Raw genomic sequence first — 18,146 nt, 5'->3', positions numbered from 1 at the left:
AAGTATGATTCAATAAATTATAACTGTCGATTGACAAAAATCAATAACTAGAATTTAGTGTCAAACTTTTTATTTTGACACTAATATCAAAAGATCTTGCCTCATTTTTTTAATGGTTCATCTTTTTTTACTGTCAATGTAGATAAGTTATTATATTGAACCCAAAATGACATCGTTCTGGAGCAAAAATTAAGGTATTTTTGTAATTAACATTTATTTCAGGATTATAATAGTCTTTCTTATTATAATTTTTTAATTTTTCAACGCAAAACGATGTCATTTTGAGAGTAAATGTAAATAACTTTTTTTGTGTGTGTGGAAATATAGATAATTTATTTATATTTTCTGTAGAAATATTAAAGCTTTTTTTAATATAATCCCTCCCGAAAATTTCCAAAGCGTTGGAGTGTTTTTTGTCCTGATCTTAATGGATATCGCTGTATCGGTAATTAATCCCAGTTAAACTTTTTGGTTACCAATTTTTTTTTTTATTTACATAATTCTTATTCTTAATAAATTAGAATTAAAAGTTGGTTATTAAATACTCGTATCTAAATGGACAAAAATACATTAATTTGTTTATCATTAGGTAAACATCAAAGGGGAAGAAAGAGCACAGAATTTTCCAAATTCAAAATCTGGTGTTTCTTCTTCTCTTGAAAAAAAATTCTAAAACATCGATGGCTATGGCTATGGCTATGGAGGGTGGGGTTTCCATTTTGCCATGGATTGTTGTTGTGAGCGTGTCGACGTTGTGGTTAGTGGTAAATGGTTCAAATTCAACTACGATATACGAAGAGCTTCGTGCACAAGGGTTACCCGTAGGGCTTCTTCCTAAAGGGATCACAAGGTATTCGATTAATGGTAGCAGTGGCGAATTCGAGGTGTGGATGGAACAACCTTGCAACGCCAAATTCGAAAACGAAGTTCACTATGATTCCAACATCAAGGGTACCCTAGGTTATGGTCGGATCGGGGAATTATCCGGTGTGACTGCTCAGGAGCTTTTTCTATGGTTCCCCGTTAAGGGTATACGCGTTGATCTCCCCAGCTCTGGTCTCATCCACTTCGATGTCGGCGTCGCTGATAAACAATTCTCTTTGTCCCTCTTTGAGGACCCTCCTGATTGCAACCCCCAGGTTTATCATCAATCATACAAATTTATGATTTTTTCTCTTCTGGGTATCTGAGATTTATGTTTTTTTAATTTTTATTTATTTGGGTATCTGAAATTAATTTTTTTTTTTTTTTTTTGGTATATGAAATTTATGAATTTTTGTTTTGTTTTGTTGGGGTATCTGAAATTTATGATGACTAATATGGTTTCCAATTTGTTCAGGATAATGCTGATGGTGGTGGTGATGTGCTGAGGGCAGTTTGGTAGAGAAAGATAAGAATGTTGCTGCATTTCAAATTATAGCTCAAGTGGCCTGTCTGTGCATGTGGTTGGTCTTGTTAAAATTGTGACAGTCTTTTTCTTTTCTGCTTGGATTGTATCAATCCCTTGTCTCAAGGGACAAAGGATGACAATTTTGGTTGTTAACGACATTGGCCTTGCTGCTGCTTTGCCTATGTACAAAATCTGTGACAGACTGGGATGTCGGGTCAAGTTGCTTTTGCTAAGAATTATCTGTATAATTCCAAAGTTTTATTATCTGTATTTTGGGCTTGTTTTTTTCTTTTCTTTTTCTCTCTTCCATACGAGTGTTTCAGCCATGTGTTGTGTTAGACTCAACTATTTTTAATAAAATACAACATAACATGTTGGTTGTTCTTGTATTATTACTTGTAATGATCCCGTATTCACACAATTTCACACAATTACATGTAAGTTAGTCATGCTTTGGTTGGGGACGTTTTCTCCAGCTGTTTCTGTTTTTGAACTCTGTTAAATCAATGGTTGTTCCTCAAGGTATTCCAATTCCATAATGTTTCGGTTTGGTTCTACATTCAAGATATTAGTGATTTAGTGAATAGTGAAAATTGAAGTTTCTTCCCTTTAGACTTTAGTTGGCAAATATCTAATTTTACGAATGATAAAGGTCAAAAGGTTTTTATTTTGAGAGTTTTACGCAATTTATAAAGAGTTGGCTTTTTCTACGTCAATGTAAATAACTTATCTATATTGAGCTTATAACGACAACGTTTTGGAGAAAAAATAAAGGTATTTTTGTAATTATAATTTATTTTAGGGTTATAATAGTTTTTTTCATTATAATTTTTAATTTAAAATGACGTTGTTTTTGTTTTGGGAGAGAATGTATATAACTTATCTCCATTCACTGTAGAAACATTAAAGCCATTTATAAATTAATTAGTGTCATATATTTTAAAATTGCTGAAAACTTATTGATACTGAAGTATTTTAAATAGTGTCATCTTTTTTATGTATATTTTAAAGGGAAAGATAATGTAACAACTAAGTTGTGTTATTATCAAGTTACTATTAATCAATTTCACCGCTAGATCAATTATGTTGATCCAATGATTATATTTATTTCCATCTTTGTATGGTCATGATTTTCCAAATTTATTATTTTCACCTTTGTATTGTTATGATTTTCCATATTTAATGCTTTCCCTTTAAATATGATTTTAATGTTGGTTTGAACATGTTAAATATGAGGATTTTCGCTTTTTTATATCTAAATATCTTTTAAATATAATTTAGTACATAAAAGATGAACTAATCTACTTACCTGTATGCCCCTGAGTTCTGAGTAGAATTATCAAAATGGGTCACCTGTGTCATTAGGCCCTAGCCCGTATGGATTAGGATTAAAAAGCCCACAAAGTTAAATAAATCTCAATAATAAAATCCCGACACAAGCCAAAAGTCCTAATGGGTTAGGATCAGCCCACGGGCAATCAAAAATTATAATTTCATAAAATTTTGTTATCATATTAAATATATTAAAAAATATTTTAACAAATAAATATTTAACACTTTCTTAACATATTTTATATAAATTAATTTTTGAGGTAGATTATACTTACAACCTTGTTTTTTACAACCTCTTACAACCATATCTTAACACCGTTGATTTCCGCAATCAACGGTTATAATTTTCGTAAATTAAACTCATTAATTAATTATTAATTCACAATAAATGATAATCGTTGATTGGCGAAAATCAACGGTGTTAAGATATAATTGTAAGAGGTTGTAAAAACAAAAGGTTGTAAGTATAACCTTCCTCTTAATTTTTAATAGTTTAATTTAAAAAAAATAATATTTGTGTATAAATATACAAGTGAAAATTTAGTTACTACTTTTACTAAATTTATTATTAAAGGATGTCATCAAATAAAGATTTTCTCATCAGTAAGAGTGTAAATGGGCCAGGCTGGCCTACAGGGGCCTACAGCCTAGCCTATGTTAGGCCTGGCCTAATTTGACCTATCTGAAAATTAGATTAGGCTTAGGCTTATAGATTAGCCTTTTTTTTAAAAAAAGCCCTAGGCCAACTAAGTAACCGCCTAGCCTTAAAGCCTATAGGCCAGCCTATTTAATCTTTAAAATAAAATAATATATTTATCAATTATCATAAATATTATTCATCTACCTAAGTCTACTAAGAAAAAAATCAATCTTTGGTGTCATGAACACTATTTAAAAATCTTTGTGTTCTTGTTAAAAATTTTGTTTGAGAATTTTTGTAATTTCGACCCTTGCTGAAAATATTGTTTAATGAATCAGATATCTTATTTCTTTATTTTAGTTTAATTTGTAACTTGGTCGGCCTAAAAGGCCTCATAGGCCATATTAGGCCTTTTTATTTTTTTAACAATAGGTCAGGCCTAGTAAATAAACTAAGCCTTTAATAGGCTAATAGGCCAGATAGGCTCATCATTTTTTTACGTAGGCTTAGGTCATGAAGGCCAAAGTCTAGCCTAGCCTAACCCATTTACACCGCAACTCATCAGGAGTCATAACAGAATACAACAACTCTAGTGGAAAAATAAAAGTAACGATGAAAACATTATCTTAATACCAGTATGCTCTTAGTATGCTATATATTTAAAAGTAAAAACATTGATTTTCTTCGACTACTAGCATTATAAAAAAAAATTAGTTATTATTATCCACAAAATTACTAAGGTGCATTGTATACAATATGTTTCAATACAAATTTAGATATATAACATTCTTAGATGTTAATAGAAAATTTTATTTTTATTGATGCGCTGATGAAATTATCTGTTGAAACATATCACTGCTGAAAATTTTATGTTTGTTGTAAAATTTATGGATGACCTTTCACATGGTTCATAACATGTTACTTTTTATTTTTCATGACATTTGATGTATTTTAAACTATCATACGAATGGTGTGTTTAATTGTAGAATACATCCAAGAGAGTTTGTTGCAAAATATTATGGATAACCTTTTACATGGTTCATAACATGTGACTTTTTGTTTTTTTATGATCTTTGATATATTCTACAATCATCACACTAATGATATGTTGAATTGTATCTATTCCCATAATTATGTTTAAAGTTTTATATAAGGATATATCTTAGATGAAAAAAGTGGTACTTGGTGAATTCATAATATAATAATATTTCTTTACCTTCAAAAGCTCATACTCGTTCTTATTTTATTCTTCCTATGATTTTCTTTCTACACTTCATTTTCCTTTCTTTCATATTTCACTTCCTCTTATATTCTTTATCAAATTCACAACAATTTTTACTTATATTATGTTTATAATTTATTTTTATATTTATAAATATTTAAATTTATATATTTTTTAGTTTTTTATATAATTAAAATTTTTATTAAGAAAAAAATTTGGTCTACGAGCCAACCCTAATTCAGCCTACTAAATTATAGAGCTTTAATCGTTAAGGTTAAAAAATACCCTAATGAGTTATGGTTAATATAGAACTTTGTGAGCTAATTCGTGGGCTTTAGCCCATTTTAACGCATATAATTTTAAGAGATTTCAACTGTACTCTGGATTATAAGCGAACACTTAAATAACATGAAAAATATATTAAATGACATGAAAAATATACCAGAAATTCTGAACAAAAGCTTGGTTAATTAAAAATTACTATACGCCAACAAGAGTTCTAAGTCCTGCACTTAAGCTACGGTGGCCATAAATTGTAACGTTACTAGCATAATTCAACTACGGTGAATAACTTTGCATCCAAGTTCTTTTTTTTGTCCTTGACTCATTTCTAATGCTAAATCTTTTTGGCTAAACTCAAGAAACACGGCTGTGTTTTTTAAAGTTTAATGTTTATGATATTATAGGAAATAAAATTATTTTTTAAAAATACATTAAAATGTGTGAGATTCATGTGAAGTCATATGAAGAGAAGAGAGAAAAAAAGAAAATACAAACCGCACACACTTTTACATGTGTATAGGAAATAAAATTATCAAAATTATCTCCTATAACATGATACACATTAATACCCACTCGAGAGATTAAACCCCGTTTCTAATTCTGCAAAAGGCAAGGCCATGCTATAAAAGATTTTCACGTTAAACAATACCACTTCAATTATGTGATTGCCACCGAGCTCCAGCAACCAAAATAAGCGATTCAGCAAACCAAATACATCAAGGATGTAATGACCATATTAAAAAAACACATCAAATGCCTCAGGAAATGATTGATATCTATTCTGACTGGTGAGAATGTTTTATGTAAATAAAACAGGGAGCCTAAATCTTTTAGTTTAGGATGCGCTAGTATGCCACCCAGATATATGTCCAAGACAGAATTGAAGTGTTCATGAAACTTCTTTATTGAGTAGTGACACTCTTGGCAAGATTACGAGGCTGGTCAACGTTAAATCCCCTCGATACTGTGAGATGATATGCTAGTAACTGCATCAGAAAGGAATTTGTTGAAATATATACCACGTACAAATTATCTTTTGTAGAATAAACAAGGAGAAGCTAGCCTTTTAAGATTTTAGCAGATAAAAAAGGAAATAGAACTGCAAAACTTGCATATCAGAAATCCAGACACTGAAATTTATATTGAAATGAGAAAATGGCTAAGAAGCTCAAGAAATAATAATGAATAGAAAATCAATACGCACATACAGAAAAATAATAAAAACTTCGACACTAATAAAGCAGTAAAAAAGCTGAAAAAGCATGCTAAATATACCTGTAATGGGACTACATTAATTACAGGTTGAAGACAATCCTCAACTTGCGGAACTTCAATTAGCCTACAAGATTCTCCAGGACATACAGAAGCGGCATCCCCTTTTGAACACATAACTATCAGGCGACCTTTACGTGCATGAAGTTGCTGAATAACAGACTGCTGTTTGCTGTCAAAGATAAAAGATGTCAATGTCAAACTACTAATTTCAGATCACAAAGCAACTCAACAGTCTACTCAACAAACCTGAAGCAAGCATCACGTGTAGCTATAACAACAATTGGAAGATTTTCATCCACTAAAGCCAAAGGCCCATGCTTCATTTCACCAGCAAGTATCCCTTCACTATGCATAAGTGCCACTTCCTTTACTTTCAAAGCTCCTTCCAGAGCAGTTGCATAGTTGTATCCTCTCCCAAAAACAAGAAGAGACTGCTCAGCAATCAATAGATTTGCTAGATCCTTCATCTCCTGATCAAGCTTCAGCACCTCTCTGACCTTGTCTACAATCCAACATGTTAATTAGATTACTTGTACAACTGCTCCTAAGTTGCTTTATGTGGCATTTGGTAGCGTTTTGAAGGATTCATCATCAAAAATAGTTTTTAGCTTGATTAAAGGTTGTATGGAATTCCTGGAGATTCTAATTTCTTTCTTTTTTGTTTTTTGGCAATAGAAAGTTTACGAGGGAAAGTTCTCCCATTCCAAGCAAGCTCAAGGCATGCCACAAGCCTCCGCAAGGCTTAAAGTGGTACACTAGTTCTTATCAAACCTTTCGGTTGACGCTGCTTGGTCCTACCAACTGAACCCACCCACATTAAAGAAAAATTATAATTAACAAATTTCCTTGAAACAACAGCTCAGTTACAACAACACCCATCGGTTTTCTAGAGTTCCACCTTTAAATACTCTGTTAACATGTATGTATGCGGTTATTATTTGCCAACTCCACTGACATCATTGTTTCAGCAATCATAGCTCCTGCTGCCGCCATAACTGATATCACTAGTTCTTGTAATGCTACTATTATGACCAATATCATCTCACCTTCATCATCATTAATTTTGTTATAATATTTTGTTTACAAGTTAACATTTCATACGCTGTCAGTGTAAATAAATGTTTGCACTCTCACAACTTTTGCACAATTGTTTCATTAAAATAATTTGTGAAACCTATACGGAATACACAATAAATAGGCTAGATGCGTTCAAGTTTTTAGTTTTATTTAAACCTAACCATGTAGCCATGACATTCATCGTAGCACGAGGATATAATTTTAAAACTTGAGAATCATAAGAATATTATGCTAATACTCTAATATGACATGCAGGATGCCAATAACCAGACACCACAAAATGTACTCAATTCCTGCAAGATGCTCAGCCAACAGAAACTTACTTGGCAGGTCGAATAGACCATCAATAATAGCTTCTCTTCTCGCTTGATTGGAAATTGTATCACCTCCTATTGCAAGAGCCAACATGGCCATAACTACTATTTGGCTCGTGTATGCCTATAATAGTTATAAATGGGAGTAAACCATTGGTTAAACCAATAAAAAACAACATAAAATGAAACGAAGGAAACTATATCCTTTAAGTGCAACATTTACCTTGGTACTTGCCACACCTATCTCAGCACCAGCATTTATATGAACACCACAATGTGTATTCCTTGCTATTGCACTACCAACAGTGTTTGTTATCCCAACACACAATGCACCGTTATCTAAAGCATATTGCAGTGCAAGTAAAGTGTCTGCAGTTTCACCAGATTGACTAACAAAAACGGCTGTATCTTCTCGGTATATTGGTCCCTGCCTATCCAATAAATCACTTGCAATTTCCATAGTAACAGGAACACCTATAATTTATTGTTATAGAATAAAACAATATAAGCACGCGTAAACTTTTAATCTGCAAAACTGACTAAAATATTAAAGTCATACAGCACTGACCAGAAAGTTCTTCCAAAATGGGTCTAGCTGCCAAAGCAGCATTGTAGCTTGTACCACAACCAATGAAAACTATCCTTCTACTTCGCCTAATGGTTTTGAGGTGATCCTTCAGTCCACCTAACATAACAGACTTGGATTTGCTAGATCCCCGACGTATCAGCCTCCCCCTCATTGTGGTTGTTAGAGACTCTGGTTGCTCATGAATTTCCTTCTGCATATAATGCTCATAATGTCCTTTATTTATTTGCTCAACTTCCATCTCAAGAACAGATAATGCACGTTGCACTGAAGCAGCTCTGGAAAAGGGAGTGCCACGTTCTCCCTTGTCATTCTCAAACTTTAAAATAGAAACCCCACCATCCTGAGACAACCATTTCTAAGTATGAAATGCTGTTTTGAAATTGACATGATTACAAACAACAAAGCAACTGGCACACAAATCCATTCAGCATATGCAACATACAGTAACAGTGAACGATACAAGTTACCATCTCACCATGCCAGAAAGGGGAATGCAAAGGATAGATGAAGTGAAGTAGTGAACCACTAAGAAATCATGAAAGCAATCTTTACAAAGAATACATTCTTACAGAAATATTTCCCAGAGTCAGAATACTATACATTTCAATGATAAGAAGTGTGCCAAGTAGAGTAAAAAGACATCATCTTGCAAGTACTTCATTGAAAAGAGAGGGTGCTGTATGTACCTTGAGATGAACTACTTCACCATCCTCAATAACTAGCACTTTCTTTGTATGCTCAACCACAGCATGGGGATCACTGGACAAAAACAATTCTTTGGGCTGGCCATCTTTTGATAAGAATTTGTTATCCTCAAATGCTGAACCATTGTCTTTATTTTCTCTCAATTCCTGAAATCAGAGCAGTAATTACTTTAATCATTATCAATCAGAAAATCTTCACCTTCACTGAATATCTATTAACCATGAAAAGTAAATTACACGAGAAAAAGTGGTATTATGAAACACAAAATAGAAATCTAAGCTAATTCATAGTAAAAGAAAGATGGCTCAAGTATCAAATTATAGGAAGATTTGATGTTTAATAAACCATCTTTCTCTATTTCCTATTCCTGGCTCCCACCTTTTTCATTCATAATCTATGCATCCCACTGCATTCGCAGCTGTTCTGTTCAAAATTCTTTTATTGGAATTCCATGACTTTCACATATGTTACATACAAACAAGCATTATAACTCAAGATTCTTGATAGTGTAACTCTATCAACGACTACCACTCTCCATTAGTGGAAAGTAGGATTTGGAAATTAGATAATCTGAAGTGAAATTAGATAACTACAAAGTGAATTCCAGTTGGTCCTATTTCCAGTTTCATTCAATTTTGAAATGGGGAAAACTTTCCTATTTCTATCCCTCTTCAGGATTCCAAGAAGTGAATCTTTCTTTGTACTGCAATGCCAGATAGAATTAATACAAATAATTTGTTGGAAGTTTAGGAACCACCTAAAATTCTCCAAATACGGGAAACAACCTCTTTGCAAGATCATGGGTTCGAATACGGGAAACAACCTCTTTGCAACTATGCAAAGGTAAGATTACGTACAAGGATTTCCCTCATCTTGCCCTTGCTAGTTGGGGTTTAATGGGGAGTTGTAGTTTTTTTTTTGTGCCACATGTTTCTCTGATTTGGAAACTAACAACTTTTATTTTCTTGCTGTCCTACTATTAGATAATTGAGGAGTAGACTCTTTGGCATATTTGGTGATGAATGGTTGATTTGTACAAAGAATTTAGCATACTTTGTCATGGGATTTTAGTGGTTTTGGATTGAGCAAAGAGGGCGAGGCTCTTTGGTAGTGAGCATTGTACAATTATCAATTGCGCTGCAATTGCACACAATCCTGCTATTGGCCGCAACACAACAAGATCCTGTTGCGGCTGCAATCGCGGCCTTTCACGGTGCAAGTGAAAGGACGTGATTTTTTCAAGTTTACCTGCATTTTAAATTTCCAGCAGCCATTTTTCATGGACTTTATGGTTTTTTAATCGGGTTGTATAATGAAACCCTCAACCCACTCTCTTGCGTCTATGTACCCATTCTGCTTTGTCAATTATTAACAGGTATCCTCACATAATAACAGCCTATTATCCTCACATACTGCTTTATTTAACAGTGTATATTAACAGATTATTACTCATTTCTGTTTACTTTGTCAGCCTATAATTATGAATCAACCTTTCTTTCTTGTTCATAATCATATTTTGTTGAAGAATTGATTTGATTTTTGCTACTGATATTTAGGTCCTAGGGATAAAAGGAATGTTAATTTGTTATGGACTGACAATATTTAGAATCCCAATTTGTTTTGGAATGATAGTGATAATATATTTAAGTATGAATGAATGTCTTATTTTTGAGCATTTATATGTGTGGTATATCAAGATTCCATTCCGCTATACCGCTACCAGCCATAGCGCTATAGCGTTTTCGGAGTCGGCCGCAATTCGCATTTGATAACTATGGTTGGAAAGGAAAGCCAGAATTGCGAACTCTTAAGGATAATTTTTTAATGTTGCCTCTTTTGGGAGAAAAAGTGGTCTTTTTAGACTTGTTATGGACAATCATTGCTTTGCCTCATTCAACCAAGCAGCATAAAGTGAGGCCTAAGCTCAATCTATACATTATTAAACAAAAGTCTGACGGCATATACTAGCTAGAGTCCAAACATTTTGGTGAACAGCATATATTGTGTCCAATTTTCATGAGTAAAGAGAGTAGATACAATAAATGCAACTATATTTCTTAAGAGATATTTAGGTGCTCTGACTAGAAGCATAATCAACGATGTCAAGAGAAAAAGTAACAGTCATTGCCCGCGAAAAGACCCTTGAAAATTAATTTTGAAATAGGTCACTTTTTTAAGAAAAATAATCACTAAATTGCATTCAACTTACTTTAACACCTAGGATCAGCGGACTACCGCGCTTGCAAGCAATCAATTCATTAGGATAATGAAGACTTTTGAAAATAAGGGCATAGGCTCCATCAAGATGCCTCATAACTTCCAGAACAACTTGACTGAAGGTAACATCCTGACCACCTGCAACATGATTGGAAAAGTACTTTAAGCATACATCACCCATAATGGCATTGAAACCTCTTAATTAGAAGCATAGTTATCAAATGCGGATTGCGGCATGTCGCGGCCAACCCCGAAAAATGCTATAGCGTTATAGCGGGTTACGGTTGCGTAAATAGCGGAATAGATATATGACGGAAATAATGACAAAAATAAACATTTTTTAAAGGAAGATACAGCAGAAGTGACAGAGACAGAAGCGGATAGACTAAAAAACCCTTAAATTTTATCTGTTACACATTTAAATTTAGGACAAAATTGACATTTTTCCTTATGACAGCAATATAGCCGCAAATGCGATCACAATGGCTGCTATTGCGTTTCGGTGTAGCGCGGCGCGGTTTCTTGCGGCGAGGCACCGCAACACCCATACGACGCGGCTCGCGGCGCTATTGCGGCGCAATTAACTACTATGATTAGAAGTGGAAAAAAGAAGCTCAGATATAAACCTCTGAAAAAAACTGTACTGAATGTAACTACAAATAAATGGAAAAACCAGCAGACTTAACGCAGATCAATTTAACCTCCAAAACAAGCAGGTTTATCATACTCGGAACCAATCTCCAGTATCATTTTTCAATCAAATTCATTAAAAAAATCAGTTTGGCAGCATTAAAATGGAAATTTTGTTAGTCTCTATCCCCATTACTTCCTCTTCACAATTTATACAGATTTTACAATTTACATCAACAAAATATCATGAACTCAATTGTGTGAAATAATTACGGAGGGGCCTTTTCTACCGGTAGCCAATAACGGTCACGAAACTTCCCAAACCTTAACCCTGTACTATTGAGAAATCCAGTGCTACACTGTTACGATCCTACTCCAAGGTATGAGACTTGGAGTCCCACATTGGTTATATGGGTTATTAATGTGGGGTTTATATGAACTTTGGGATCTCCTACCTCTTAAGCTAGCTTTTGGGATGAGGTTCTCCCAAAGTTCGTATCAATTGGTATCAGAGTCTTCCACTATATCTCCAAGGTGTGAAGCTAGAGCATTGGTAAGGAAACAACATATTTGCAAAAAAAAAATACAAGGGTAAGGCTGCTTAGAGAGATTTCCCTCCACGTGCCCTCGCAAGTCAGGGTTTCATGGGGTTTATTAACTCTATAAATTCCATATGATTCTCTGAATGGAAACAATGCAAATACTTCATCGATTCAGCAATAAAAACTACCTGCTTCCTCTGTGGTTTTGTCGTAAACAAACTTTGCAAGCTTGGGAATGACTTCTGTGTCGGTTTCAGATTCAAAGGTAAAGCCATGTCTGACCAGAGTTTCCTTCAAAACCTGAAGAATACATAACATAAAAAAACAAGGCAGAAACTAAAATTCAGCAACACGGTTGGCAAATGCCTCAAACGCACGCACAATATAACAATACCATAAACAATCAATAAAAAAAAAAAAAAAAATGGTAACAATTAGTGTTAACCTCATAATTAGTGATAACACCATTATGAACAACCAAGAACTCATTTCCAGGACCAGATGTCTGAGGATGACTATTCCTAGGTGCAGGCTCTCCATGAGTGGCCCAACGAGTGTGCGCTATTCCAGCATGAGTAGAAAACGATTCTTCCAAGTTCAATTCTACTTCATCTACTTCTGTTAATTTAAAAAATAAAATAAAATAATAATAATATTAAAATATGTAGAAATGACACATTGATGTAACTAGAATTACAATAAAGGTAAAGAGAGGAATTAAACAAACCTTGGTAAACGGATTTAACGAGAGACTCGATGTTTCCCTCTTGACGGAACACAATAGGAGGAGGATCGGAATTGGAGGAGCATTGAGATTGTGATGATGAAGAAGAAGAAGAATCGATGGCGATCCCAGCTGAATCGTAACCACGATATTCCAATCTTCTAAGGCCATTGAAGAGAACCTGCAAGATGTATCTCCTCTCTCTGTTCACATTGTAATTCAGATATGCAAATATTCCACACATTTTCTCTTTTCTCTCTTCTCTTTCTCCTCTTTTTCTTCTTCTAAGCTAAAATGAATCTTGACGACGAAGCAGACTCAGTAGTTTTCATTATAAATAAATTGAAATTGCGCCTTTTGACTTGTCGTGAGTCAATTGTGTCACGCGAAACGAACGAATCAGAAACTTCCATATCTGCTTCCTTCCTTCGGTTACGTTACCGGTGAAGGGGAAACTGATTCTTCCAATTCAATTTTCAAACATTCGGGGATAAATTTGTCATTTCACTCCGCATCAGTCCCCCTCACGTGGCGTTTCCTTATTGGATCGTTTCAGTCAAACTTCAAAACCCGCCATTCTCCAATTTACACCTTGGCCTCTTTTTTCTTTGATCTTTCTCTCCAATAAATATTCATATTCATATCCAACCATTTTAACTAAGAGTTTTATTAATATCATGTTAAAGGAGATTAGTTATCTCATGTTATAGAGATAAATTTGTGAGTTTCACCATTTGAAAAAAAAAAGATGGCACATCGAAGAGTGTGTAGGAGAGAAATTTATCACATCTAGCATAAGAATAGTTTTTTCCTTCAAGAAATTATTCTCATTCATGATTTTAATGTTCTCGTTCAGTAAAATATTTAATATGGTTCAGGTCTACTGAATTTTTGGTGCTCTCTCTCACATCATTATTTTTTTCTTTTCTTTTTTATCCTTGTTATTTTCTCTCTCTTTCAATTTTACCCTCTATTTACACTAAGGGACCACCTAAAAAATGATGGTACCGGTTCACAATAAATAATCTACTCATTCAGATCTACTTATAATTTTTAATGAGTAAAATCAATGTTTTATAATTAATATGATTGATTTTTCTATTCCACTATCAATTTAAATACTAATTAACTTCATAAATAATAATTAATACCATCGATATTAAATCTATTAAGTCAAAATGTCAAATACTATTAAAAATCAAAAATTAAATTATCACTATTAATAATAATTTAATATTGTTAAATTGGTGATAATTCTAAAATATTAAGTCAATTATCATTATTGATCCCGCGGGAATGGGGTGAAGGATTCCGTGCATTATATTAATAACATGTTAAGATTGCATTATTTAGGATACTTTTTTAAAAAATGCATTAAAATATTTTTTTAATTTTTTTTTAAAAATTGCATTAAAACTATAAGGTACAAGACTTAAAATCCCACATAAAAATATATAATATTTTAATATGAAGTTTATATAGATTTTGAACTTTTAGTACAGAGCTTTTTCAGGATTCATGTCAATTAATATCATAACTAATATATGACACCCCGTCTACCAAAAAAAATTATATGACACCCCAAAACCAATGTTGGTATCATTTTCCCAACAATTGTCAAAAGGCCCATTCTTAAGTTATGTTGTTGTCTGTCACACAACATGAATGACAATCATCATCTGCATTATAATTGATTCTTCCAGTTGCATTAACGTGGTTGGTAGACATAATTGGAGACAACTCTTTTTTTTATTGAGAATCCACATTAATCCAGTGGACCATGAGGGAGGGGCAATTAGCTCCTTTACATTAGATAACACTGATTCAATCCATATTTATCTCATGCAATTTTTTAAGGAAAAAAAAAAATATCAGCCAGCCAACTTTATAAACACCCCATGATCAAGTTGATAACACAAATAACTTTGAGCAACTCTTCCCTAGGTATAGCCGTATAGGGAATAATCAATTACGGTTTATAACAATCACATGATGACATTTTTTCATCTTTCATTCGGCAGCTTACAATTGCATTAAAATACTTACAAAGGTGTCAAGCATAATATTATAACATAGAAAGAGAGAACATTTATATTCTTTAGGTTGATCGAACAGTGTCTATGGCAATGACCAAATCATCAAATTTAGCTCCAGTAACCTCTTTTACAACGTTGCTATCCTTCAGAATTTTAAAAGTGGGAACCACTTTAATTCCAAGCTCTTTTGCCAAGGGCTGTAAACAACCATTAAACAAATACTATGTGAGTCAAAGAATGTAAAGGTTAGCCTTAGGCTTAACCTAAGATGTCTATAATTTAAATAAATGAATAAAAAGAGACTATCTACTATCTGGCACATCTCATCCACACCTTGTTATCTTGGTTGCAATCAAGCTTTAGAAAGACAACATCCAGATACTTCTCAGATAATTCTTGAAACTTTGGAGCCATAACTTTGCAAGGACCGCACCTGCAAAAATTCATAAATTCTTATGTAAGGTTATAAAAATATGCAGTTAGTATTTAGTAGCTGGGACAACAATGTCATAAAGGTTGGATTCTTAAAATAACCATTCCTGCAGAACCACACCAGAGAATTATCAAAATTAATCTCAGAATTGAAATTAACCTGTGGTACTAGCTCTGTTTTTGTTATCACCCAACCAATTTATTATTACTGAAGAAGCTTGTTTTGATTCCTTTTATAAACTGATGAGATGACCAGCTGAATACTATTTAAGTCACATGACATCTTGTAAAGAACCATTTCAACTCTAAAGCTTAAGCTTGTGGGTGAAATTACATTAATAGTTTTATACATTTCTAACACGCCCCCTCATACGAGAGCCCATTGGGTTTGAAGGGTGGATGATACATCAGGCTCAGTCTACCTGTGCTAAGAAATTCCATAATAGAAAGTGGGGGACGGTGAGGATCAAACCCGTGACACCAAGACTCTGATACCATGTCCATGTCAACCTAAAAGCTTAAGCTGGTGGGTGATATTACATTAATGATTTTATATATCTCTAACACATCTACATAAAACTTCATCAATAATCCACTTTTATACAAGGACGAAAATAGTAAAAAAAAAAGCCTACCCTTTTGCAAGCTAAACCAGGTAAATCAAGTTGTCAATAATTATATACAAGTTCCCTGATTTGGGTCCATTTGTTTCATATCCCAAATAATTATATTACTTCATCCCAGGAATACAACTTGTATTAGCCTTCGCTAAGCACATAATTGCAGAAAGGTATGACTCAACTGTACACCAAAGGCCAACTTTGAAGCTTTCAACCAATGTAAGAATGGAAAGTATGAATGCTAAATATTTCTTTTAATATTCGGCCTACATACAAATGTTCAGCACTCTCATCTCAATTACTAATGTCATGGCATTTTATTCCCATTTTGCCGTTAATTAAGTTCCTTGCATTATATAATTAACCAGGGAAGTGCCCCACCCCACCCCATCCCATTCCATTTGGCTACTCTTAAGGGATTTAGAGTAAAAAGTGTGTTGTAATGGTTGATTGAAAAATCAACTACAGAGATTATGATAAAATGCATGCACATATATAATAAACTATAAAGTTGTTTAAATCCACTCCTTGGCTCTCTCATCAACGATTATAACTCTTCACTTTTCCCTCTAAAGGAATCCCTGATAGAAGCCAAATCCTTTTTTCTCAACCTCCATCAAAAAATGAACTTTAGCAAGAGATTTATTTTGAACATTCCTCATTTAGGTACAGACAACACTATGAAACTGTTCAGTGATATATTGTGAGCGAATATAAGCCAGATTCATAATTGATTATCTACTGTGTTTGTCAAATTTCCTGCCTATACATAATTCTGAAAGCTGGAAAAGAAATGAAACCCCAAAAGACAGAGAGAAAGAAAGAAGAACGGCTATGAATTTCAGAAACCAACAACTAAGTCAAACAAAACCAATCCAAACTGACAAATGGTATAATCCATACATCATGTAAATTTTTGTGTGTAATATCAGTTTGTGTTACCAATTCCAAAATATACAAATCAACTAGCACTAAGAGAAACTAAGGCTATGCTTGTTTAAGTAAACAGAAAATGGTAAAGCACAAAAATTATTGCATTCCACATTAGACCTCATATATTTGTTTGTATTTTGTACCAACCAATTGTACATTAATTTTCATTCCTCAGCATAAAACTAGCAAAACACTTAGGCCCGTTTGCTAGGTGGTATTCTTTAGAATTCCCGAAAAACTGATTTTTTTTAAATTTCAAATTTTTAGATATTATCATAAACTCCTAAAAATTATATTTTTGAAAATCGAGATTTTCAAATAAAATTTTTTTTAACGCCCCCTAAGGAATCTGAAAGCTAAGAGATAAAATATAGGTAGCTGTAATAAACAAGTAAAGTATAATTATTTTTCCTAAATTCAAATCCATCATATAATAAATTATAAGAAAAAAAAAGGGTATGATTATAAATATAAATATATATATACCATTGGGTGTACATGTCAAGGACTACTGTCTTATCTCCGGCGGCCTTAACAATGGGCCAGAATGTATCCTTGTTTACCTCAGTGACCTGCCCCACTGTGACTGTGGGCCCCGCAGTTTCTAAGCTGGATCTTACAGTAACACTTGCACTCTTCCTCACACTCGTAGTATTTGTACTGAAGCTGAGACTTACACTACTAGCAATGTTGTTTATGTTGTTGCCATTCTTGGAACTGGAAATAGAAGAAGAACCAAGTGATGATAACCTTCCAGAAGAAGCACCATCCAACGTGATCGTTGAAGGAGAGCCAACCCATTTACACTTAGGTGAGACACACAGATTCACAGCCATTGTTGTTGCTAATTGCCAAGGAATTTTCGAATCTCCAACACAAAGGAGAAGACAACTTGGGAAAACACTGAGATATGGTCGTGGTGGAGATGAACTTATGGAAGTGTAGAGTGAAAAGACACGATTGCCCTTGTAATTTGTGTCTCCTGTTATTGCTATCCGAAAATGAGAGTGGTCTTTGGTAAATTGACTGAAGCAAACATGTTGAAGAGAATGAAAGTGATGTGTAGCCAGTTTTAGAATGTTTTATTACCAAAATGTCCTTTTTTGGAAAAACAAAAATATCTCTTGTTTGTTTCAGTATTATCAGATCGGCCGCATCGGAAATAAAATAATCGATTCGAGTAAGT

The 18,146-nt window shown here is 33.5% G+C and overlaps 3 protein-coding genes across 3 annotated transcripts; 1 reads left to right on the top strand and 2 right to left on the bottom strand.

Annotated features, from left to right (window-relative positions):
• The first annotated feature begins 579 nt into the window (after positions 1-579).
• LOC133296266 (uncharacterized) lies at positions 580-1,779 on the top strand. Its single transcript, XM_061495214.1, has 2 exons — positions 580-1,139; positions 1,340-1,779. The coding sequence occupies exons 1-2, from the start codon at positions 681-683 to the stop codon at positions 1,382-1,384; spliced, it is 504 nt and encodes a 167-aa protein (XP_061351198.1). The 5' UTR covers positions 580-680; the 3' UTR covers positions 1,385-1,779.
• A 3,662-nt stretch (positions 1,780-5,441) lies between these two features.
• LOC133296261 (glutamine--fructose-6-phosphate aminotransferase [isomerizing] 1) lies at positions 5,442-13,234 on the bottom strand. Its single transcript, XM_061495207.1, has 11 exons — positions 12,943-13,234; positions 12,661-12,833; positions 12,404-12,515; positions 11,036-11,181; positions 8,808-8,972; positions 8,101-8,461; positions 7,756-8,006; positions 7,542-7,656; positions 6,388-6,643; positions 6,142-6,310; positions 5,442-5,852 (listed from the first exon to the last, which is right to left on the bottom strand). The coding sequence occupies exons 1-11, from the start codon at positions 13,181-13,183 to the stop codon at positions 5,769-5,771; spliced, it is 2,073 nt and encodes a 690-aa protein (XP_061351191.1). The 5' UTR covers positions 13,184-13,234; the 3' UTR covers positions 5,442-5,768.
• Positions 13,235-14,863: 1,629 nt separating this feature from the next.
• LOC133296259 (thioredoxin F-type, chloroplastic-like) lies at positions 14,864-17,870 on the bottom strand. Its single transcript, XM_061495206.1, has 3 exons — positions 17,447-17,870; positions 15,309-15,408; positions 14,864-15,172 (listed from the first exon to the last, which is right to left on the bottom strand). Exons 1-3 carry the CDS (start codon positions 17,794-17,796, stop codon positions 15,038-15,040), a joined length of 585 nt encoding a protein of 194 aa, XP_061351190.1. The 5' UTR covers positions 17,797-17,870; the 3' UTR covers positions 14,864-15,037.
• Positions 17,871-18,146: the final 276 nt, after the last annotated feature.

This window comes from Gastrolobium bilobum, unplaced genomic scaffold (assembly GCF_033153095.1).
Source record: "Gastrolobium bilobum isolate Gb01-03AN ecotype WA unplaced genomic scaffold, APGP_CSIRO_Gbil_v1 utg6327, whole genome shotgun sequence".
In the NCBI taxonomy this organism is placed as follows: Eukaryota; Viridiplantae; Streptophyta; class Magnoliopsida; order Fabales; family Fabaceae; genus Gastrolobium; species Gastrolobium bilobum.
The sequence above is the reverse complement of the archived record's forward strand: the minus strand, read 5'-3'. Positions and strand labels throughout refer to the sequence as shown.

Coding starts and splice junctions, on each gene's coding strand:
- LOC133296266 (XM_061495214.1), top strand. CDS start 681: ATGGCTATGGCTATGGCTATGGAGGGTGGGGTTTCCATTTTGCCATGG. Junction 1,140..1,339: donor CTCCTGATTGCAACCCCCAG/GTTTATCATCAA, acceptor CAATTTGTTCAG/GATAATGCTGATGGTGGTGG.
- LOC133296261 (XM_061495207.1), bottom strand. CDS start 13,183: ATGTGTGGAATATTTGCATATCTGAATTACAATGTGAACAGAGAGAGG. Junction 8,973..11,035: donor CGCTGATCCTAGGTGTTAAA/GTAAGTTGAATG, acceptor CTCTGATTTCAG/GAATTGAGAGAAAATAAAGA. Junction 7,657..7,755: donor TAGGTGTGGCAAGTACCAAG/GTAAATGTTGCA, acceptor TAACTATTATAG/GCATACACGAGCCAAATAGT.
- LOC133296259 (XM_061495206.1), bottom strand. CDS start 17,796: ATGGCTGTGAATCTGTGTGTCTCACCTAAGTGTAAATGGGTTGGCTCT. Junction 15,409..17,446: donor CTTGACATGTACACCCAATG/GTATATATATAT, acceptor GAATTTTTGCAG/GTGCGGTCCTTGCAAAGTTA. Junction 15,173..15,308: donor ATTGCAACCAAGATAACAAG/GTGTGGATGAGA, acceptor GGTTGTTTACAG/CCCTTGGCAAAAGAGCTTGG.